This window comes from Cryptomeria japonica, chromosome 7 (assembly GCF_030272615.1).
Source record: "Cryptomeria japonica chromosome 7, Sugi_1.0, whole genome shotgun sequence".
NCBI lineage: Eukaryota > Viridiplantae > Streptophyta > Pinopsida > Cupressales > Cupressaceae > Cryptomeria > Cryptomeria japonica.
The window spans coordinates 250,747,108-250,772,442 of record NC_081411.1 but is presented as its reverse complement, the minus strand read 5'-3'; the positions used below and the strand labels follow the sequence as shown (position 1 = coordinate 250,772,442).

The following is a 25,335-nucleotide window of genomic DNA, read 5'->3' as shown; positions in this document are numbered from 1 at the left end:
GGGGAATCAGATTTTGAGAACAACAAGACCAAATTGGGATTAAGGTTCATGATGCATATACCAGAAAACTTAACTTAGTCTATAATATAATAAATAAAAGAAAGACAAATTAGAGACCTATGACTTGCCATTGAAATATCACCTCCAATATCTGATATTCTCATCATCTGAAGTACTAAAAATCATAACACATCCATCTATATCCAAAACTAAGTGACAATACATATTTTTAGACATCAGTGTTCACATCAATGACAACATATATTGGTAACACACTCTCACTCAAACCAACAAGTCTCTAACAATCTCCCCCTTTGTCATTGATGACAACACTATGTACATATCTACAAAAATTTGCAAATACTCCCCCTTAGCATATTTCTCCCCCTTTGACATCAAGGACAAAGGGAAAACTATCTACATTAGTTGAACTATACATGCTCCCCCTAAGTATATGTACAAATTTTTCAAAAATTCTCCCCCTAATTGAATTATCCTTTTATGGACTATAAACAAACATAAAAAATCTACAAGACTTCACCATAACACAAAAATTTCTTACTGGCAAAGCAACTCACTAAGATGGAGATAAGATTCCCTTGTAGATAACTTTGAGTTGTACCAAGGTGGATTTTCACTCATTAGATGTGGAGGCAAGAAGATGATTCCGACATTCAAACTTCAATAGAAGATTCTTTTCCTCAATTAAGGAGTCAGGAGCTCTCATCTCCTATTCTATTTTCTTTGATTCCTCTAGTAACTTAGAGAGGTAGGCAATCCTCAAATCAATAATGTCTCTAAGTTGATTATACTTCTTTTTGATTTGCTCCTTTTGGTCCACCAGCTGCTAGCTACAGATACAGATTCTCAATTTGCACCCTAGTCATTTATTCCTTATCCTTCTTTAGATTACGAGTGTTGACAAACTAAGCAATCTGTGACTGAAGAGAGTCTATACGATCTTTATATTTTTAGAAGACACCGTCCATCCATGACAAAACTAGTACAATGCAATAGCTTCACTTACACATTTTTGAAAAGTTTTTAGGTTATCCTGTAACATGGTATGCGTGACAACACATTTGTCAGAGACATCAATAAAATTCTTTGCATCCTTCTCTACATTTGGCTTCAATTCTAATACATATTATTTGACCATCACACACACTACTATATAATTCACAAATGATTCATCTATTGAGTCCTTTCCTCCGAGTGCTTTAAAACTTCATTTAATGGCAAGTGATTGTCTTTGCCACTAGACTCTTCCATGAGTCGACTGGTACAAGAGTAGTAATTAAACAAGTGCATAGGAGAGGAATAAGCATTAAATGGGTTCAAGGCCTGTTAGACCACTAACTTGGGAGTCAGGGCACAAACCTCAAACATTGAGCTAGTATCGATTAGGAAGCAAAAATTTAGAAATTTAAATTCAAAGTAAGACAACATATTTAACTCTACTCCAAGAACACACTCAACACACAAAGGAAAAGAAATGAATCAAACAAAGACAACACTAGGTTGCTAGAAGAATACATATAATAAAATTACTGTCAATAGCAACAAAGATAACCAATCTGAGTTCCTTTAGTAAGAGCAAGAGCATCAAGAAGCAACAATGGAAGATGACCATTGGACTTCCTTAGAGCTCCTGCACTCACCCTCCACACCATTCTTGTACTCTATATTAAACTATTTTAAAATCATATTATTCATTAATACACACATCCGATATATTTAAAGCATTTTCAATAAAAAAAAAAAATTCATATTCATTAATTTATTCTTAATCCAATTTTTTAATTAAAACTGGTTATAACTTTGATCAACAGTTTATTTTTTTCCTTCATCTCTTTTGTTATCCTTAATACAAATTTTAAAGAAATTTGATCTGCACTTTATTTTTCATATATATATATATATTTAAATTAAGAAAATATTTACTTCTTACAAATTTTTGATTAAAATTAACATTCAATAATATCTCCCGATCTTTTTTTGTGAATATATACTTTAATATTTTAAATTAATAAAAAAAACCTATTCATTAAAAAAAAAATATTTTCAACGAAATAAAATAAAAAATCTATTTTCAATATTTTTTCCTTAATCCAAATAACTAGTGTAATGGACACTTTATTTTCCTCCTTTCTCCCTTTTGTTGACCTTATTAAAGTTGGAATTAACAAGAATCTGATCGACACTTTATTTTCCTCCTTTGTCCCTTTTTTGGTGCCCCGATGATTCCCTCGTCAGTATTCCGTTAGAGGTTGCCTCTCCCTTGCACTATTTAAAAGCATTTGGAGAAGTTCCAACGGCATTTACAGCCACTTGATTTTATTTTATTTGATGATTGTCGTTGCGACGACCTGTTTTATTGTTCGGATTACGTGAGAACTTGTGCAACCTCTTAGGTCAGGAGTCGTCAGGTTGCATTTGTCCACATTGACGGAGATCTAGGTTTAACACCCAATTGACGAATTTGGCCAGGTCGGTTTTTTGGTCCGTATGCATCTGATTTGCGATATTGTATTTGATTATAACTAGGTGGAGTTCAAGTTCAGTGAATTGGGGCCTTAAGATTTGCAGCTCTTTGCTTTCAAGGAACAATGGCCTTGAAAGCAATAACTTTAACGCATGTAAAATATGAGACAGGAGACAAACTGGGCCATTTCCTGGCATGGGTTTCCCTTCTCCCTGTATTTATCGGCCTTGGTGGCTTTGTGACACATTTCCTATTCAGAAGGGAGCTTCAAGTAATTTTTTTTGCATTGGGCATGCTCATTTCAGAGTTCCTGAATCAATTTATAAAGAAATCAGTGCAACAGGCTCGGCCAGAGACATGCCTAGCATTGGAGATGTGTGATTCCCATGGATGGCCCTCAAGTCATTCCCAGTTCATGATGTTTTTTGCTGTGTATCTTGGTCATCTTGCTTACAGAGGACTCGGTCTTTCAGGAAAAGGAACTAGGCTCACGGTTGGTCTCCTGCCTTGGCCCTTTGCGTTTCTAACTATGTATTCGAGAGTCTATTTGGGTTACCACACGGTAGGGCAGATCTTTGCAGGAGGGCTTTTGGGGCTCTTTTTGGGTACCATTTGGTTTTGGTTTGTGAATTCTGTACTTGTTCACACATTCCCAGTGCTTGAAAGCACCCCCATTTGTGAATTCCTTTGCATTAAGGACTCTTCCCATATACCAGATGTGCTGTATTTTGAGTATCAGAATGCCAGGGCAGCTAGGAAGGCAATGATGGATGCCAAGAGTGGTAAGAAGGAAGCTACTGATTGAAGAATCTATACATACACAGGTGCTGTTATAATGCTTTAGTTGCCTCACGGTTCCATTGAATTATTTTGGGATAATTCATAGATAATATTTTATGAGAAACGGCTTTATAAAGTAAATAGCTAATTTTACTACATGCTGAAAAATTACAATTGAATTCCTCTGGGAAGTAGATATTTATGCGTTTTATCTACCGTACTCAAAACGATGTCTTGCTCACTTTTCTTTTAACAGTATCTCTATGTACTCATAACTTCTTGTATCTTGGCTGTTGGTAGAAAAGCTCGTCTTAAGAATGTTTTGTTTATGTTTGTAAGATCATGGATTGGTAACAGATAATATGCATTTTAATTTCATTTTTATCGTATATATTTTGCTGAAAAAAACAAATTGTAGTACATTGTTTTGGGATCTTCAAAATGTATGTATACATGTGACAGAAGCTTTAATATTCCAGGACCATATATTGTGAAACGATACCAGAGACGGTCACAATTCTGTTTTAAAAATTTAAACCCATCCAGAAATTTCGCGATCATTAAAACTAGCTTCTCTATTCACTGACTCACAGACTAAAGTACGATATTGCTAGCAATATAACCAAGAGTTAAATGAAAATGGATTTTGGCAGCTTCACTCCTGCCTGACTGGTTGACTTTCAGTAGAGCATTGAAACCCCAGTAATCGTATAGGCTATTTCTAGACTTATATGCCAGCTTGAAAAGTACAACGGTTAACCCATAGTTACTGGAAGCCATGGATAGGAATGGGGATGCATATGAGCACGGGAACATGCAAGTTCGTAGATATTGCCTATATACAGGCATAAGCTGTTTCCTTCTATGTTACAATCCTTATAGATATGGTTTCTGTTAGCTGTCTTCTAAACATGGGAGAAGGCACAATTATATGGGTTGCTTCACTTAGCTGTTTTCTGCATGGAACGAGACAGTTAAAATAAGTAAGATTGTCATATAGAAGAAGAAAAATATATATATATATACACACACACAGCCTTATACACATTTACATGTGTGAGGGAGACGTTACAAAGATTGTTACATAAAAGAAGACAGCTAAGATATAAATACACACATGTAAGTAAAGATATATATACATATATTTATGGAAAGATTGTCACATAGAAGAAGACAACTATGCATGTATGTAAAGATTGTAGACAATTAAGATGTGTTTATATATATACATATACACATATATGTATGTGTATATCTTAGTTGTCTTATATTGGAGAGAGAGAGAGAGAGAGAGAGAGAGAGAGAGATCTTAGCTGTCTTTTAAGTGACAATCTTTACACACACATGTAAAGAGATCTGAGAGAGAGTGCTCTTAGCTGTCTTCTATATGACAATCTTTACACACACATATAAATATATCTTAGTTGTTATATATGTATATATATCTTATAGAATGTCCCTTTACTGGAGTCTCTTGTAATTTTCCCTAATTTCACAAAATCCAAATGACACAAGGAACATAATATAGTTAGAGATATAATCCTCACCCAAGATTAAGATGAGATAAGTCTGTCTTGAAAACCTACAACCAAGTTAGATAATAATATATATATATAATCCCTGTAATACATCCATTTCTAGGGTTAAGAAAAGATATAACACATAAATCTAAATGATTACATGGGGGTTCAACCATAACAAAGGTTGAGATGGGAGGGACATGATAAGGTGCCCCTAAATATCCCCTACCTTAGGCCCAAGAGCGGAAACTTTGTCCCCCTTGGCCTCATGTGGTCCTTAACCATGCTCATGAGGTGGTGTATTATACGCCGTTCCCCTCTACCATGCCATCCTTCTCTCCTCTTATGATTGAGGATCCCTTCTAGTTCACCTCAACAATTAACCAATATAGGGTTTGTAGGGGAGACTGCAACAGGGTGCCCTTAACTCGACCCTAGGCCCAAGAGTGGAATCTGCCCCCCTTGGCCTCATGTGGTCCTTAACCATTCTCATGAGGTGGTGTACCTAGTAAGGCTTGTACACTGTTCCCCCTCCTTGCACTCCCTTTCCTACCCTAGCATGTTCGATTATTGTAGGTATGTAGTGTTCATATATTATCAAGTGCATAGATATATGTCTATTATATGTAACAATTTATGCATCTATTAGATATATATACATCCACCCACATATAATTATTATAAACATATAGATGTATTGAGAAATTAATAGATCTGCTGCAAATGAAATATCTTTGCTGATGTTTGATGAGTTATTGAATGAATTACTTTGATTGTATGATTTGAGGTATTGGTGAGTGATAATGGAATGAAGGCTGGTTTGTGGTCCTTAACCATTCTCATGAGGTGGTGTGCCTAGTAAGGCTTGTACACCGTTCCCCCTCCTTGCACTCCCTTTCCTACCCTAGCATGTTCGATCATTGTAGGTATATAGCGTTCATATATTATCAAGTGCATAGATATATGTCTATTATATGTAACATTTTATGCATCTATTAGATATATATACATCGACCCACATATAATTATTATAAACACATGTCTATTATATGTAACAATTTATCAAAGTTACCCCGAGTTTCCGGGACGGGGATGGCGGGACGCGTTTCCGGGACGGCAAATTTTTTTTGCCAAATTTGGGGACTGCAAAGGGGACGACTATATAAAATATAGGAAAAATAAAAAATATATAGGAAAATTTCAAAATTCTAAATGTTCATATGAAAACATGGATAAAGCATGCATACATACGTTATATTCATATGAAAACAATAAAACATGGATATAGCATGTGTATGATACTATGAAAAGTTGAAAACATTTTAGAATGTAAATTCTGAACATACAACATTGTTAATACTCAATAGACAATATGCAATTATGCATTCATAAATCAGAATTTCAATTCATTCACATTGTCAATATGCATATCAATAGACTAGGAGGTTAAATTTTCCCTACTTCTATCGACGCAGTTTCCCCCCATATTTTTCAACGGGGGTTTGGGGGCAGCGCCCCCAAGGTGGGGTCAAGGGGCAGCGCCCCTTGCGTGCTCCCCGTCGCCATACAAGGCGGGTTCGAGGGGCAGTGCCCCGCGAGGCCAAAAAAACTTATTCTTTAATAAAGGCGTTGGGTGTTATTTTTCTATTGACTCGTCAATTTTGGCGATTTTCTAATCTCTGTGTCAAAATGTCCAAAGGCTACACTGCTGCCATATAGTTTCATTGTCAAAATTATGAATTAAATTAATAAATTTAAAATTTAATTAATGTTATCTTTTAATTTTTATTATTTTTAATAACAATTTGAATTAATAAGGGGCCTATATTAGAAAATTTAAATAAAAAATTGAAAATACAACTTTTTAAATTTTTTTAAGGGCCTTAGATATGGGGGACGTCTGGCCGTCCCCGGGAAGGATTGGGGACGTCCCAGCCGTCCCCAGCCGTCCCCGGGACGTACAGACGTCCCCCAGAGCTAGGGCAGGTGTCCCCCCGTTTCGGGGACGTCCCCTCAAAATACAAGGCAATTTGGGGACGGGGGGAAACGTCCCCTGGCCGTCCCTGGGACGGGGACGAGGGTTTTCAGGTCGGGGACGCGTCCCCGGGTAACTCTGCAATTTATGCATTTATTAGATATATATACATCCACCCACATATAATTATTATAAACATATAGATGTATTGAGAAATTAATAGATCTGCTGCAAATGAAATATCTTTGCTGATGTTCGATGAGTTATTGAATGAATTACTTTGATTGTATGATTTGACATATTGATGAGTGATAATGGAATGAAGGCTGGTTTGATATATTGGTGAATGATGATTGAATGAATGCTGATTTGATAGAATGATTTGCTGATTGATTCTTTGCTTGATTTGAATGATTGGATTGATGATTGATAAATGATCCTTGAATGATTGGAATGATCTCTTTTATACTTGGAGTCACCTTCTTTCATTAAAGTTGAATCACCATCCTTCATTGCCACCTTTGCGAAAAATTAATTATTTCCCAAGTTGATCTCCCTTGGATGTCCTCCTCAAATGAAACCTTCTCCCCTTTATAATCTTCCAATGTGAGAGAGAGAGTCACATCTCTTCATCATGCCTGCCCTTTTGCAATGGTCACAACCTTTCACAATTAAACCCCCTTCGAAAGAGTCACAAGCTTTCATTATTTCTGCCCTTTGAGAGAGTCACAATCTTTTATAATTATTACTCTTTTGAAAGAGTCACTTCCTCATTTCCTTCCCATTCCTCCTTCTTCCATTTATCTTTCCTTAATTCCTATTTTCCATTCTTTTTTTCCTTCCTCTATATCCTCTTTGAAATGAACTCTTCTCCCTTTTATATCTCATGCTTGAGGGAGTCACAACTCTTCATGGCGTGCCTCTTGACCTTTCATTAAACTTAATTAACTTCTTGTTATATTATACTTTAATTTAATTATTAAATCTTATTTCAAAAAGGGGACATTACATCTTAGCTGTCTTACTTTACTTGCACAAGTGCCTGCCTGCGTGTGTGTGTTAGAGAAAGGGGGAGAGAGAGAGATGCACGTGAGTGAGACAGCTAAGGTACATGTATGTGTGAGACAACTAAGATACATATGTGCATGTGTGTGACAGCTAAGATACATTTATGCGTGTGTGTGAATATTGTTGTTTAGAAGAAGACAACAAAGATATTTGTACACACACACACATAATGTATGCATGCATATATATATATATATATGTATGTATGTATGTATATATATACACACATAAATATACATATATATACATGCATATTGTATATATAGATATATATGTATGTATATATATGCATGTATATGTGTGTGTGTGTGTATGTACACACACACACACGTGCGCACACGCACACATACATATTAGTTGTCTTATTTTTATTATGTGTGTGTGAATATAAGACTATATATATGCATAGAATTTGTGTATTGAAAGGAAACTATATTTTAAAAGCGGTTTGCTTCACGTGTCTTCTTTTACGTATATATATTTCATAGTTTGAAGACTTGGACTTAGATTCGACTCGGCAGCTTGAAATTTTGACTCAGATTTGGGACAAACTTGGCAAAAAACTTGACACAGAATTGGCAAAAAAAGCCTCATAATTACACACAATAAAATAAATTAATGCATTTAGAGAACATAAAGGTCTAATTTGACTATCAATTTGTCATAATTAAAACTTCTCATGTCATATGATCCTCAAACTCTCAAAATTTGAAATTTCTTAGCTTCAAAGTCGTACATGTTGAGACATGGACCACCTAGGACTCGAACCTAGGACCTTCCATACGCTGCTGGAGTGCTCTACCACTGAGCTACTGGCCCCTCTTGGACCAGTCCATCGTTGGTCCGGTTGTGGCTTATTTCCAACACCAACACCCCCCCTTAAGCCACACTTCTCGTGTGCTTGGGGCTCCTAGCCTGGGCCTGGCTCTGATACCATGTTGAGACATGGACCAGCTAGGACTCGAACCTAGGACCTTCCATACGCTGCTGGAGTGCTCTACCACTGAGCTACTGGCCCTCTTGGACCAGTCCATCGTCAGTCCGGTTGTGACTTATTTCCAACACCAACAGTACAATACATTGGAATACAACAAAACTGTAAATAATAAATGTATAACAGCATTGTAATTGTCTACATATAATGATGTGTCAAATTGAAAAAAAACCAAATACAATCTACATCTTCTTCTTTCTCCTCCTAGTGTAACTTTGTTTTTGAAGCTTTGAACTACAAGGTAAGCCAATATCTAAATGATGATAGATTATTTCTTCAAAGGTGTGTTCATTTTCCTCCATTGCGGCCAATTTTGCTGCTTCTTCTTTGGTGATTTGATCAATTTTGAATGCTTAAAATTCTCTTCTCAAATTGTCTTCTTGCCATGTTGATACTTCACTGGGTTTTTTGGGTGAATAAGAGCAAAATATGACAAGAAAAGGTTGCAATTTTTCTTAAAAAAGCATGGCTGATATCTCTAAGCGCTAAAAAGAAGAGTTTGAGCTCAAGACTGAGCTTCATTGCCCTCTCAGTGTTGGATCACCTCTATATAGACCAAAGTTGGTTAAGGACCATGTTAGAAAGTGCCTCCCACACCTTCACAAGTTTTTTCATGACAATTGTGTTGGAAGCGATGTGGGTCTCAACTATGTATTAAAAATTTTAAAGATAAAAAGGAAAAAAAGCATTTGAAAAAATTTAACATAAATTAGTAAGATGAAACATTTTTTTATTGTTTCACTTTATGCACTCCAATTTTGAGAATGATCTGACTATGACCTGTGACATGTGATTGGTGATGAATATTTGGACCTCATTGGCCTTGCCATACACATGTTTGATCCACTCAATTTTTCTTCCCAACTTTTGCATCATTAGATTGAGTGAGTGAACAACACAAGGTGTCCAAAAGATGTGTGAATAGTGTGCCCCAACCAACAAACTTGTCCTTTTGCAATTTTTCATGTTTGTTATGACTTGGACAATGTTTGTAGGATCCACTTTGTCAATGGCATGATAAGGATTCCTACGATAGATTTTGCATCCATCACCTTCCCCTCATAAATTATGACTTTCAAAAACCTTGTCCATTAATGAACACTACAATCACATTGAACAAGGGACAGTTTTGGCATCTTTCCATCCATCAAGAAAATTGAATGCCTCTATTGCAATCCACGACTCTCTAATGTGCTGCTATGAATCATTTGCATTTTTCAACGCTTTTGCTAATAAGGTGGTACACACCTTAAGACTTGGACCCTTGTACCCTTTTGGAGCCTTGTTCATTTTCCTTACCATTTTTTGCCAATATGGTAATTGAACAAGTTTGAAAGACAACCCATTTGCATAAAGACATTTAGCAATGTGGTGATTCACAATATCTTAAAAGAGTCATTTTTAAATGACCTTTTCCAATGATTCCTTTGTTCTCTTGTGGAGTGAGCTCTTCTTCATGTATGGTCATAAAGGGGTGGCTTGTAGCTACAATTTCGGGAATACTAGAAGATAGGGTAGGAAGGGGCTTCCTTGATCAAGATCCTCACTTTGCCATATGTTGACTTGATCAAAGGGCAAATGCTACTAGTGCTTGCTCTTATTTTCAGTTAGATTCCAACACTTTAGATGTCCAAATAGATGCATCTTTCTTGCCTAACCAAGATTTCATGTCCATTTCCTTTAGGGTGTTTGCATCTAATCATCTACCCCACTCTAAGTTTGTCCCCATTAATTTGTAATGTCCCCTTGTTGAAATAGGATTTATTAATGAATAATAATAATAAATTAAAATATAAAAGAATTAAAAAAAATCTAATATAACTAAAATTTAGTTAAGTTTAATGGATGGTCAAAAGGCTTGAAATGAATTTTTGGACTCCCTCAAACACGAGATATGAAAGGGAGAGAAGAGAGCATCATTTGGGGAGGAAAGGGATGAAGGAAGAAAGAAGGGAGCGAATTAAGGAAGCATTAATGGGAAGAAGATAAGGAAGTGACTCTCATGAAAAAATAGTGCTCAAATAATCGGATTACTTTATTCATCTATAGAGCCGTTTAAATAGGCGATTACAAGCGGTGATGTTTCTAAAAAGAAACAGTTGCTTCTAAAAATAGAAGCCAAAAATAGAAAACTAAATAAAGCCAAAATTACACTAATAACCATTAAAATACTAATTAAATATTCTAATACCCTCTCTTAATGGTCATTCTATCAACGAACTACCCTTCAAAAGACACTGCAGGTCTTTTGATCACAAACAGAAAGAACACTCTGCTGCAGCGGAGACCCTCCTTGGATCTGCAAAGTGTTAATGACCAAGAATACAAGAATCCATCCAACCTGATGTTGGGTAACCAAACTGAAACCTGAAACCACTATTTTGAGGAAAAATCGACAAACCCTCCAAAAACTAAAGATACAAATCATCATTTTTTTGTGGAAATTTTTTGTAAAAACCCTGAAACATTGCGTGGTAAAACCCCAAACATCATGCGGTAAAACACCAGTCATCACGCAGCAAGACACTAGACATGACGTGGCATAACATCAGACATCACATGGCAAAACAACAGACATCACGTGGTAAAATAGCAAACCTCACATGATGAAATAGAAGACATCACGTGGTAAAACAACACTCCCTGATTTTTGAGGAAAAATCAAGCAAAACCCTCCCATGATTTTTTGTGGAGAGAAATCAGAAAACCCATCCGATGACAAAATCAAAAAGCATAGAAGGCGGACTCCTCCTTCTCTTCAGAACGCTCTGCAACATGAGCTGCACATGCTCCTGAGACCTTCCCTAGTTGGACTTCTGATCAGCCAACATCTTTCTGCAGAATTTTTGGATATGCCCAAGTCCACCACAATAGTGACATGTGAATCTCTGCGTGAACCCCTCCTCAGAGTTGCGCTGCCCTTTTTGCTGAGTGTACTCACCTTTTCCCTTGTCCTCGGCAGTAAAAGCTTGTTCCGCACTGACATTGTTACTATCAAACTGTTGCTTCCATTTATCTTGTTGTAGATGAGATATTGAGCGTGTCAATGAAATGCTTGTAGTATGTGGGAAGGCTTTTCAACGTGATCACTACCATATCCTCTTCCACCATGGTACGACCAATAGCTTCCAACTGGTCACAAATCTCCTTGATCTTCGTAAGATGTGCCTGGATAGATGTCTTTTCATCCATCATGATAGAAAACAGCATATTCTTCAGAAAGAAAGCTTGGCTCTTATCGGATGTTTCATGAAGATCCTTCAAGAGATCCCAGATCTCTTTAGTTGTTTTACTTGAAGGCACCTGAGGGAGTTGATCATTTGTGACGGATAACTTGATAAGTATGATAGCCTCTCAATTCTTCACATCATGTTTGTCTTGATCATCACACGCTGTTGTAGGACGAGATTCCTCGCCCAAAACAATATGATCAAGGCAATGATACTCAAAAATTGAGAGCATCCTCTGTTTCCAAGTATTAAAGTTTTGTCCGTTGAACTTCTGATTGCTCTCCAACATGATGTTGGTCAAAGACGCCATTTTGGAATCTGTGGTCAACCTTGTCGCAAAAATTTCCAGAAAAATCACATCACTGAGTCGCAGAAATTTCTAGAAAAATCGCGGAGAAAAAATAAATTCCCACCACTATTGCTGTCGAGAAAATACCTAGATGCGCTGAAAAAAATCGTTGCGATTGCAAAAGTTAACCCGCCGCTGCGAAAATACCCTGACGTGCGCCAAAAATATTCCGACGCGGGTCGGAAAAAATCGCGCCTATAGTGAAATTAAATTGCGTGCTTGCAAAAAAAACCTCTGCAAACCTTTTGCGCGTCTTAAAAAAACACTCTGAGAAAAACGCAACCCCCCAAAAAACTTCCGCCTAAAAAAACGCGAAAATCTTGCACAAAAAAAATGACGCCCAAAATCGACGCCCAAAACGAAGGTTTCAAAAAACCCTTGAATTTCTTCCAGCAGAATCGGCCAGATAAAAAAACCTTAAAATTGAATTTTTTTTCATAAAAAAAACCCTTGAATTTTTTTTTTTGGAAATTAACCCCAGGTAGAAAGGCACAAATTTTTTTTGATGGCTCGTCACCCGCTCTGATACCATGAAAAACTATTGCTCAAATAATTGGATTACTTTATTCATCTATAGAACCATTTAAATAGGCGATTACAAGTGGTGATGTTTCTAAAAAGAAACAACTGCTTCTAAAAATAGAAGCCAAAAATAGAAAACCAAATAAAGCCAAAATTACACTAATGACCATTAAAATACTAATTAACTATTCTAATATATCAAAGGGGCAGCAATGATGAAGGGTGGCAATTGTGAAAGTTGTGACCATTATGAAGAGGTGTGACTCTCCCTCACATTGGAGGATATAAAGGGGTGTAGTTTTCATTTGAGGAAGACATAAAAAAAGAGGAGATCAATTTAGGAAATAATATATTATTCTCAAGGGCAACAATAAAAAGTGGCGACTCCTTTCTTATGAAAGGTGGTGACCCTTCCACCAATAAAGTATAAAGGAGAATTCATTCCAAGCATTGAAGGGTACTTATCAATCAATGGTGGAAATCAATACAATTAACATCAATTCTCCTAAGAAGGCAAAGAATCTTCAGCAATCAAATACAGATCAAACCATTTAGCAATAGAACTTATCTAAGAGAGCAGCATTTAGCTTTCAAAGCGGGAAACAACATCGAATTGAATCTGTCCAAATTACCACAGCAGACTGAAACTACATAACCTGCAATAATTCTACGAGTATAGTGGGCAAGAATTATTGTCATTCCAAAACGGGACATTACATAATTGTAAAGCCTATTGCACCTCAACCATCCTTGCTAACAAAGTGAAGTAGTTGGCATATCTAGTATCCATTATATTGAGGAATTCCTTTCTTGAAGAAGTCTTGAACGAAGCAAGTGTAGTGTGATGGTGTATTTGTGACTATTTGGGTGATAGAATTCCAAGGTAATTGAGATCATTATATCCAAGGATTTTAGGCTAACCTTTTGTATATTACAACTAAATTGAGCCTAAATTTTCCTTATTATGATAGTAATTGACAATCTAATGATATATTTGTCTTATTTTGACTTATCTTGATTGTTGTGTTTTTTGATCATTTCATTCATGCAATGGGATTTCAATGATTATGTGGTTAAGTGTGGCTTTGGTGTATGCTGATACTTGAACGAAGCAAGTTTAGTGTGATGGTTGCAAATAAACATCTATATATCTGTGGCTTTGGTGTATGCTGATACTTGAACGAAGCAAGTTTAGTGTGATGGTTGCAAATAAACATCTATATATCTGTAGCTTCTAATACCATTGCCTTTATCAAATCTTTCTTCCTAATGTCTTTTAATGTGTTGGGGTCTAGAAAATGTGCTTGTAAGCACCCTACATCATCAAGCCAACTAACACGAGTGGGTTGAATCAGTAACCACTTGTACAACATTAGATGCTCCACTCTTCTATGATATCTTTCAAAATCTGAAATTGGAAATTTGCATCCTTTCTTTTCCCTGAACAATCAACAACTCTAAGAAAATAAGAGCCAACTAAACATGTGTCAATGATATTGATGAGTGGCCAAAAGATTTGACATTGGCCTACCCATCTGTGATGATGTAGCATTCATCCCTTATCAAATATTCTCTATCCAGGAAGGTGGTGCATGGCTTATGTTCTCCAAGTAGGACAAAGGAAGGACCAAAAGCTATCATATTTTTGAACTTTTTTTTTGAAATAGAGAGAACATGCCATACGAAATGGTATGTCATGAGCACAACAAAACTTAGCAATAGAAGACTTAAGCTACATCTTGTGATTATATATCAAACAACCCTGCAAACTAGTAGTTCTTTTCCTTCTCTTGGTAGTAGTAAAATCCTCTCCTCTTTGAATTCCAACATCCATGGTTCCTATAAGCTATGACATACTAGGCTGCATACTCCAATGGATTCCCTTGTTTCTTGCCTGCTATTCCATATGCAGCCTAACTACCTCATCTTTCTAAGCTAGAGTTATAGCTTCATAAACTTCCCTTGTTCACCTATACATAAAAGATGGCGATAAACTTTAGTATAGTTGCCACTCTAGTATTTGTTGCACAAATGACATGGCCATACTCTACTACTCCTTGAATTTCTGTTTTTGTGTCTTATTTTATTGCAAATTGTAAGAGAGGTTTTTTGGGATCAAATGGGCCTTTTGCATAAGCCTTAAGGAGTTCAAAAGGACATACAAATGGGTTCGTTGAGCTTGCAGACCTTGCTACACTCCTAAGAGAACCACTAGTGGTAGCCATACTTATATGACCTCTAGTTCTTTGTTGCATCTGAAATTCAATGTCTTCACTTTCACTACTCCCACTACTGCTCATTCTTTTTTTTTGGTTAAGAATTTAAAAGACAGCTGGTAAACTTACCTCGATTGACATGGTGGGTGGCCTGTGTTAAGCAAAAAAAACACTTCTGAGGTGATCTTCCTTGAAAGCGCTGAAGCCACTAATGCCACTCATTTGACACGTTTGTTGAAGAGTGGAAATTTCGTACCAATAATTTGTCATCCTTGACCTCATTTTGTTTCTATTTCTTCCTTTTTCATGCGTAACCTGTTGTATATGGTGTATTTGTGACTATTTGGGTGATAGAATTCCAAGGTAATTGAGATCATTATATCCAAGGATTTTAGGCTAACCTTGTGTATAATACAACTAAATTGAGCCTAAATTTTCCTTATTATGATAGTAATTGACAATCTAATGATATATTTGTCTTATTTTGACTTATCTTGATTGTTGTGTTTTTTGATCATTTCATGCATGCAATGGGATTTCAATGATTATGTGGTTAAGTGTGGCTTTGGTGTATGCTGATACTTGAACGAAGCAAGTGTAGTGTGATGGTTGCAAATAAACATCTATATATTTGTAGCTCCTAATACCATTACCTTTATCAAATCTTTCTTCCTAATGTCTTTTAATGTGTTGTACAACACATGAACACAATATGGGGTCTAGAAAATGTGCTTGTAAGCACCCTACATCATCAAGCCAACTAACACGAGTGGGTTGAATTAGTCACCACTTGTACAACATTAGATGCTCCACTCTTCTATGATATCTTTCAAAATCTGAAATTGGAAATTTGCATCCTTTCTTTTCCCTGAACAATCAACAACTCTAAGAAAATAAGAGCCAACTAAACATGTGTCAATGATATTGATGAGCGGCCAAAAGATTTGATATTGGCCTACCCATCTGTGATGATGTAGCATTCATCCCTTATCAAATATTCTCTATCCAGGAAGGTGGTGCATGGCTTATGTTCTCCAAGTAGGACAAAGGATGTTGATATTAATTAGGGAAAGGGCGGATTCAAATTGCCTTTGGCAACATTGGAATCCGCCCAAATAAGGTCTGGCCCCTCTTCCCTCTAACGTGGCCCTATCTCCCACGCTACAACAAATAAACACCCAACGCACTATCCAATAGAGCCGACCCTATTAACAAGGCAGATAAAAAGGAAATAATAAAAGTTTAATTATTGAAAAGCCGACCTAGTTAAGGAGTTCGCTCCATATAAATAAAAGATCAAGATTCATTTGTTAATCAATTAATCTCAAATTGCTTCTTCATGCGGAACCTACCTGCCTAATGCGAACTCCCAGAAACACAAGAGATCTGCACTTAAAGCAATTGAAGGTGGTGCGAAATATATGATAGCTACAGCAACATACATATAGGATGTGCGAAATCATGACAGCAATAACAACATACATCTGCCAGTAGAAGGAGGTGCGAAATCCATCACAAGGAATCAGTGAACTTCTTAAAGATTTGCAATTTGGGTTAAGACAACATCAGCATTCATCTCCCACATAATAGCAAGTAAATGTTGAAGGCAGCCACAGTGATCTACCATACCTCCAGGGACAGCAAATCTGAACCTACAAAGCACATGAGATAAGCGTTGTATTGTTTGCATAACTATAATCCATAATCAGATCTGAGGATCTTTTCTGGCTGGGTTTTTCCTCCTAGGAGGTTTTCCCAGGGTAATTGTGTCTTGTCTCTATTTCTTTATTTTCTTTGCTGTGTTAAATCTGAAACTATAAATCTCTAAATCTAAGTAATTGTGTCTTGTCTCTATTTCTTTATTTTCTTTGCTGTGTTAAATCTGAAACTATAAATCTCTAAATCTAAGTGAATCTAATTAGTAAGTAAATTCTGATTTTCTGAGTCTTAGTTAATCTGAAAGTGCTAAAATTAACATGGTATCAGAGCTATAGGCTAGATCAACTTTCAGATTCAGAATTCAGTACTCCTTTATTTCCAGATTGTTGTCTCCTTTTAGGTTAGGTCAATGGGGCTGAAAGTTGAAGATAGGCTTGATGGGAATCTAAACTTTACTGCCTGGAAAGTTCGAATCAAGTTGGCTCTAGAGGAAGAAGATCTTCTCCAATTCATAGAAGCAAAAGAGCTAACTGAACCTATGGATGTAGCCGAGCTAAAACAATTCAAAAAGGATGCTGTCAAAGCCAGGAAGATTCTCATTGTTTCAGTCAAAGACCACCTAGTCACCTCTATTGCCTCATTTACCACTGCAAGGGAAATGTTCAATCATTTACAAGGTACATATGAACTTAACAATCTCAGTAGGGCAATTATTTTAAGACAACAACTACTTAATATCAAAATGGCAAAAGAAGATTCTATTATTTCCTACTTTATGAGAATTTCAGAACTAAAGAATCAGCTAGGTTTAATTGGCCATAACATGGAAGATAAAGACCTTGTCATGATTGCCCTAAATGGTCTACCTCACTCATGGGAGTCATTTATCCAAACCATAAGTGGTAGGACTGAGTTACCCACCCTTGATCGCCTTAAAAATGTCTGTATCCAAGAAGAGTCTCGCCTCATCACAAGAGGACAAACCAAAAGTCCCCATATAGATGATCATCACATGCTTGCAACACAATGCAAGAAAGGGGGAAATTGGAAGAAACCTTATCCTAAAAGAAATAGGGAATTCAGACCATTTTCCCAGCACCCTTGGAAGAAACCAAGAGATACTTCGCGTGTCCATTGCTTTAGATGTGACAAATTTGGTCACTATGCTAAAGAATGTCAGCATAACCCTAACCAAAGTGAAGCCAACCTAAATGAAGTATCAGAACAAAATGATGATTTTTTATTCATCTCCGCTCTGTCTAGCAGTGTTCCTTTAGATAGCAATACTTGATTGATTGACAATGGTGCCTCCAGACACATCACAGGCTTCTGTGATCACCTTTCAGACTTAGTAGAAAAGGATACCAGCCTTCATGTAGTAATTGGTGATGACGCTCGTTATTCGGTAAGAGGTTCTGGCTCTACCTCTCTAAATTTAGTTTCTGGTATTTCCTTGCACCTCAGTGATATCTTGTTTGTTCCTGGAATTAAAAGAAACCTAATTTCCATTTCTGCTCTAGAAGATAAAGGTTATCAAATTGCATTTTTTGATGGAAAAGTTCTTGCATGGCCTAAGAAATCTAGTTTTAAATCTGCTCGCATAATTGGTCATAGATATGATAGTGTTTATAAACTCTCTACTGACCCTATTCAAGCACTCATTAATGAGGTTCTTGAATCCTGTGAGTTATGGCATAGAAGGCTCGGACACTTGCATTATCAAGCTCTTCCATCCCTTGGAAAGTTAGTCAAAGGTATGCCTAAACTCAGTCAAATCCATGATAACACTTGTAAAGGTTGTGCTATAGGTAAAAATGTCAAAAGTCCATTTCATAAAAGTGAAAATAGAGCTAAAGACAAACTAGAACTTGTTCACTCTGATTTATGTGGTCCTATGTCTATAGCTTCTCCTAGTGGATTTCTTTATTATGTAATCTTCATAGATGATTTCTCTAGGAAAACTTGGATTTACTTTTTGAAATCTAAAGAATCCGATGAAGTCCTAAGTAAATTCAAAGAGTTCAAAGCATTAACTGAAAACTCCTCTGGTAAAAGAATTAAATGTTTAAGATCTGACAATGGAGGTGAGTATACCTCCGGTAGCTTTTATGATTTTTGTGTTGAGTCAGGAATTAAGAGGGAGTTTTGTGTTCCTTACAATCCTCAACAAAATGGTGTTGCCGAAAGAAAGAATAGGACTATTGTGGAGGCTGCAAAGGCTATGATTCACGATCAAGACTTGCAGACCTCCCTATGGGCAGAGGCCTCCAGAACAGCTGTATATATCTAGAATAGATGCCCTCACCGTGTTCTAAAGAACATGACCCCTGAAGAAGCCTTTACAGGATCCAAACCAGACATCAGTCACCTCAGAATCTTTGGAAGTCCTGTTTATGTTCATGTGCCCAAGGAAAAATGAACCAAACTGGAACCCTCCGGAAAGAAAGGCATTCTAGTCGGTTACAGTGAATCCTCCAAAGCATTCAGAATATACATTCCAGGTCAAAGGTATGTTGAGGTAAGTAGGGCTGTTATATTTGAAAAAGATATTGCTTTTAAGAAATCAAAAGGTTCTTGTGTTATTGATGAAACTAATGACAATCAAGATATAAGTGTTGATTCTAACCCTGAGATTCAGAGGGAGCAAGTAGAACCTCCACCTCAAGATGATCATGATGATCCACCAAAGCCCATGAATCCCACTGATATTCCTAGCGACATTGTCGTTACCAAAAAGAGGCCTCTCTGGGTAAGTGTTGTGACATTTTCACACATCGCCCCATTGCAAATGGGGACCCCTGCTTTTTTTTGCTTTCTAGGGTTTGTTTTTAGGTTTTCAAGTATAAGAAAGAAGAAAGATAGAAGGAGATGTCACTCATACTTAAGTGTTATATTCCATAAAACTATCCTGTCGGAGAGTTCAAAAGTCAAATTTCGCTCCTGACCCTTGTTGAGGATCCAGAGCGAATTTCGCTCCTGACCCTCTCAGGAGGTCCAAGGCGAATCTCGCTCCTGACCCTTCCAAAGGGTCCAAGGCGAAAATCAACCTAGGACTCATTCCTGGCCTTATTCGACCAAATTTTGATTTGCAAAGCATTTTGTTTGGACTTTGGAATTGATTGAACACCTTGAAGAAAATGATGAATTTTGGCCAAGATTGGGAATTTCGCTCCTGACCCTTGCTGAGGGTCCAGAGCGAAATTCATTGTAGATTTCGTTTGCCAACTCGTTTGAATTTGAAACCTTGTTCTTGGCCTTGAAAATGATCTTACCTTGCCCTGTGAAGTGGTTTGAAACTAAAGGATTAAGCAATTTAGCCTAGATTGTAAATTTCGCTCCTGTCCCTCACCAAGGGTCCAGGGCGAAAATCTTATTTAAGTTTATTTCTCGCTAATTTTGGCTAACTTGTTTTGTGCAGGGTTTCTCGGAGAGAAGATTGGACGTTACTGGATACGTTTGAAAGTTTGAAAGTTTGAAAATTGTTGAATTTTGGGCAACAAAGATAATTATGCCCCTGTCCCTCACTGAAGGTCCAGAGCGATTTTCTAAAAGTGCAATTTTCTTGCAAAGACAAGGCAAGTTTTGTGATTGAAATGAATGGAAGAAGGCGTGTTTTGCCCATTGAAGATAATTTGGAGGGCTAGCAAAGGACAGATAGACTTGAATTTGCAAAATCGCTCCTGTCCCTCTCCAAGGGACCAGGGCGAAAAACCTAATATCCAGCGCTTCTCTCCAAGTTTGGACAAATCTAGGCCAAGGCGCAAGTTTGAAATGATGTTTGAAATGCCTTGAGGTGGAATTAAGATGCTATGATTACAAATTTTGATGACAATTTGCAAATTCGCTCCTGTCCCTCTCTAAGGGTCCAGGGCAAAATTTCCAAGTGTGCCCATTTACCTTACATTTCGAGATAACTTTTTTGTTTCCAAGACTCAAAAGGAAGTGGAGAATGATGTTCTACGCCTTGGGGGTAATTTGAAGGTTGAAGGACTAAGAATTTGTGCAAAGGACTCAAAGCGCTCCTGCCCCTCACTGAAGGACCATGGCGATTTTTACAAAACCAACAACTTCCCTCCAAGATTGCGCTAAGGCAAGGTTGTGCAAGGATGGAAAAGGTCTTCTAAAGCATGGTGAACAAAGATTTGACTTCAAAACTTGATAATCCTAGGCTAAAATGCAAAAGTCATCCCTGTCCCTCACTGGCGGCCCAAGGCGAAAATCTTTAAAACACCTATTTTGCCTTGCAAAAAGCAAGCTAAACGTGTAGGGAATGGATGAGAGAGATCATTACTCACCCCACAATGAGAGTTGGCAATAAAAGGTGAAGGATTAAGACCATAAGTAAAAAATCGCTCCTGTCCCTCTCCAAGGGTCTAGGGCAAAAAAGTCCTAAAGGCACTTTCCTCCTAGAGATCAAGTGAAATTAAACTCAAAGCTCCAATAAAAAAATGCCATTTTAAATGCCTAGATGAAGTTTTGAACGTGAAAATGAGGAATGCAAGGCCAAAATTGAAAGTTCGCTCCTGTCCCTCTCCAAGGGTCCAGCGCGAAGTTATTGGCATTCTTTATTTTTACCATATTTGAGCGTTGATATCCTCCAAAATTGCATTAGATGTCAAATTGCTAACTTCGAAATATTTGGAAAAATTAAATTAAATTGGCATTTAATAAATTAATTTTGAGCCTCAAAAAATTGAATTTTTATTATAAAGGCATTTAAAATTAATTTTTGTGAAATCAAAATTAAAAAAGGGAGCGCTTGAAGGCTTATTTTTATTATTTTATCAAGTCGGCCTTTCCTTTTTGCAATTTTATTTATTTTTTAGGCTTATTTTGACAAGTCGGCCTTCTTCTTAGTGGGATTTTATTTTATTTTAAAGCTTATTTGCTAGGTCGGCCTCAACAAGAATCAAGGTAAAGCGCTCTATATATTGGAGGTGTTTTTTTTTTCACAATTCAAATCATTCAATCATCCTTTCAAGTGCGAATTTGGAGAGCTAATTGAAGGTGCGAAATCTAGGTGGAGTGGAGCAAATTTCTACTAAGTGTGGAGACTAAGGAGGGCAAAATTCATTTTGAAGGCTATTGGAGAGGCGAATTTCTTGCTAGATTGGAGGATAATTTCCAGATTTTTTGAAGGTATTTGAAGGCGAATTTCCAAATTTTGGAGAAGCTAGTGGAAGGTGAAGCTCTTTTGAAGGCTAAAGGAGGCGTACTTCATCCAAGGGATGGCTATAAATCTCGCCCAACAAAATCCGGTCTTCTTCCTTCATTTTTCAAGGTTTTGTACTTAAGTACTCAAGGGGAGGTATGAAGAATTACTTTTTTGAAGATCTCATTCAAGACTTATTGTGATCCCATTGCAATTTTGTAAAGTCTAAGTCTTGAAGATCCAAATTCCATTCATTATTAATTTGAAAATGTGTAATTCTTGATTTATCATGACCTTTTTTAAATTAATATCTTAAGTTATACCTTTGAAAGGTCTTAAATTTCATGCTTTAAGGTTTGATGCTCAAAAGACTAACTTTAATATTTTGTGTAGGCATCAAATGGAGATCCCGGAGTTGGAAGATCAAGCAAGGACAAGGGCGACCTCCTCCAGTCTACCATCGACAAGGATGGCTTTCTTCGATCAAACATCAACAAAGAATAATTTCTTCCAATCCAGCATTCCAAGGCAAGATACATCATCATCCTGCACATCAAAGACACAAGAAGTCAGAGCAAAGGGTTCGTTGAAGAAGCAGATAATTCCAGAAGAGTTAATTAAAGCTAACTTCTCAACATTACCAAATTGAGTATCAACCAAGTGTCTGACGAGTTGGCATCTTAGTCATCATTTCTCCAGTCAGTGTGGTCCACCTCAGCGTGTCTAGATTCAATGTACCTAACTCATGGGAGGTGGCACAAACTTCGATGTACCTACCCCAGCTATCCATTGGTGGAATTTTCCAGAGAGGACATGTGTCCAAGCAATACAATTTTATCATTGGTCAAGCATTAAACGTTATGTAATGGTTGTAACAAACCCTAATTAGGGTTTTCATTGTAAAATCTTGGCCATTGATCTCGAATTGATCTAAGCCATCGAATTGTATTGAGGGCACTATATAAGCCCCGACTCTTCATTTTGTAAAGGCAATAGAAAGTAGTTAGAAAGGAGTTAGCAGATAGAGAGTAGTTAGAAGGTGATTAGCTAGTTGATAGAATAGCAATTAGAGTAGAGTAGAGAGAGAAGGCAAAGATTGTTGCCAAGATCTTGTTGTAAAAGACTTGTAACTTCATTGAAGAAATGGTGAAATTTATGGGTCGATTCGACAATTTGCATGGTCTCTATACTTCTCATATTTGATTAGATGAGTGGAAGAAATGTGCTTGATTGATGGTGAAATTCGTATATCCATACTACTAGCAGTTTGTTGATTGCAGACTTGCCTTGTGTAGTCAATTGGAATCATTCAGCTTAAGCTTAACTTCAGTTGTCGCTTCTTCATTGATATGCATCAGCCTGATGGTGTCTATGCCTGTAGTGATGATTTGAACATCATAAAGCTTTCCTTCGAAGATCGCACTAACCTTGTGGAGATGGTCCTGTGATGTCAAAACAAGACTTAGTTAGAATTTCATCAAAGATCATTCATTGCTCCTACATTCTTAGTATTAGGATTAGATCCTCTCCTCGCCCTCGTCTTTTTTCTTTTTTTCAAATCAGAGTTAGTAAGACTTGTGATTCCAGCAAATCAGACGTTCAGTCATCAAGTGTAAGTCCCCTTGTGATTCCAGCAAAATCACATCATACCACAGAGAGCTTATCCACACCTAGAGATCCTACAACTAGAGATCCTACAACGAAGAACCTTGAAGTCACCCTGATTGATCCTTTTCGCGATATCTTCAGCATTCAGAGGCTTTACTCAAGAGAGGATAAGGTACCCTTGGGTATTTTATTCTGTGTTTGATAGTGTACAAAATACACGTCAACAATAAGGAACACCATTCAAGAAGCTGAAAGATTTGCTGCTCCCAGTGGCACCTTCCGTCAAACTAAGAGACCTCAGGTATTCTCCAGCTATGTTGATTTGATGTGCAATCTCATTGAAACTGAACCTTGCAATGTTGAAGAAGCTTTGATTCATCATGCCTGGAAACTTGCTATGGATGAAGAATATCAGTCAATCATCAAGAATGATGTGTGGGACATTGTGCCCAGACCCAAAGGTAAATCTGTTGTTTCCTCTAAATGGTTATTTAAAATTAAACATAATGCTGATGGTAGTATTGAAAAATATAAGGCTAGATTTGTAGCTCGTGGTTTTTCTCAAAAGGAAGGCATAGACTATGAAGAAACATTTGCTCCTGTTGTTAGATATACCTCTATTAGAACTATAATAGCTATTACTGCTGCTAGGGGTTGGAAACTACATCAGATGGATGTTAAGACTGCCTTCCTCAATGGTGTCATTGAGGAAGAAGTCTATATTGAGCAACCTAAGGGTTATGAGATTCAAGATAGATTAACTCATGTGTGCAGGTTAAAGAAAGCTCTGTATGGTCTTAAACAAGCTCCTCGTGCTTGGTATGAAAGAATTGATAAATACTTGCTAAGTCTAGGCTTTTGTAAAAATGATGCTGACTCTAACATATACTTTAAGGTAGCCAATGATGAAATGCTAATTCTAGTTCTTTATGTGGATGACTTATTCTTTACGGGTAAAGATGAACTTATTATTAGATGCAAGAAAGAATTAGCTTCAGAATTTGAAATGAAAGACTTAGGTCTAATGCATTATTTTCTAGGTCTAGAAGTATGGCAAAGATCTAATGAAATTTTTCTAAGTCAAGGAAAGTATACTATTGACATTTTGAAAAGATTTAGAATGATGGATTGTAAACTCATGTCTACTCCTATGGAATCTAACTTAAAGAAGTTAAGTGTTTCTGCAGCTAACTCTGAATTTGCAGATCCATCCAAGTACCGGCAGTTGATTGGATCACTAATGTATCTAGTTAACACTAGACCAAACATCTGTTTTGCTGTAAATGCTCTCAGCCAGTTCATGAGCATGCCCAAAAATGTTCATCTTGTTGCGGCCAAGCATATCCTAAGATACTTGTGAGGCACAATTGGTTTTGGGCTGAAGTATCCACTTAACACTCCAATAACTTTGGAAGGTTATTCAGATGCAGACTGGGCTGGAAGCGTCAAAGACAAGAAAAGCACCTCTGGTATCTGTTTTAGCTTGGGATCCGCAATAATCTCTTGGGCTTGCAGGAAACAATCTTCAGTGGCATGTAGTACTGCTAAAGCTGAGTATATAGCAGCAAGTGTAGCTTCCAGAGAAGTAGTGTGGATTCGTAAGCTTCTTGCTGGGCTGTTTGGTCAGCCATGGGATCCTACAGTTATTCACTGTGATAACCAGAGTTGTATTAAAATGTCTATCAATCCAGTATTTCATGACAGGTCAAAACATGTGGAAACCCATTATCATTTCATTCGAGATATGGTGCAAAGAGGTGCTATTCAGCTGAAGTAT

The 25,335-nt window shown here is 37.0% G+C and overlaps 1 protein-coding gene across 1 annotated transcript; it reads left to right on the top strand.

Annotated features, from left to right (window-relative positions):
* The first annotated feature begins 2,245 nt into the window (after window positions 1-2,245).
* Window positions 2,246-3,549, top strand: LOC131054519 (lipid phosphate phosphatase gamma). Its single transcript, XM_057989049.2, has one exon. The coding sequence runs from the start codon at window positions 2,610-2,612 to the stop codon at window positions 3,288-3,290; it is 681 nt and encodes a 226-aa protein (XP_057845032.1). The 5' UTR covers window positions 2,246-2,609; the 3' UTR covers window positions 3,291-3,549.
* The last annotated feature ends 21,786 nt before the right edge of the window (window positions 3,550-25,335 follow it).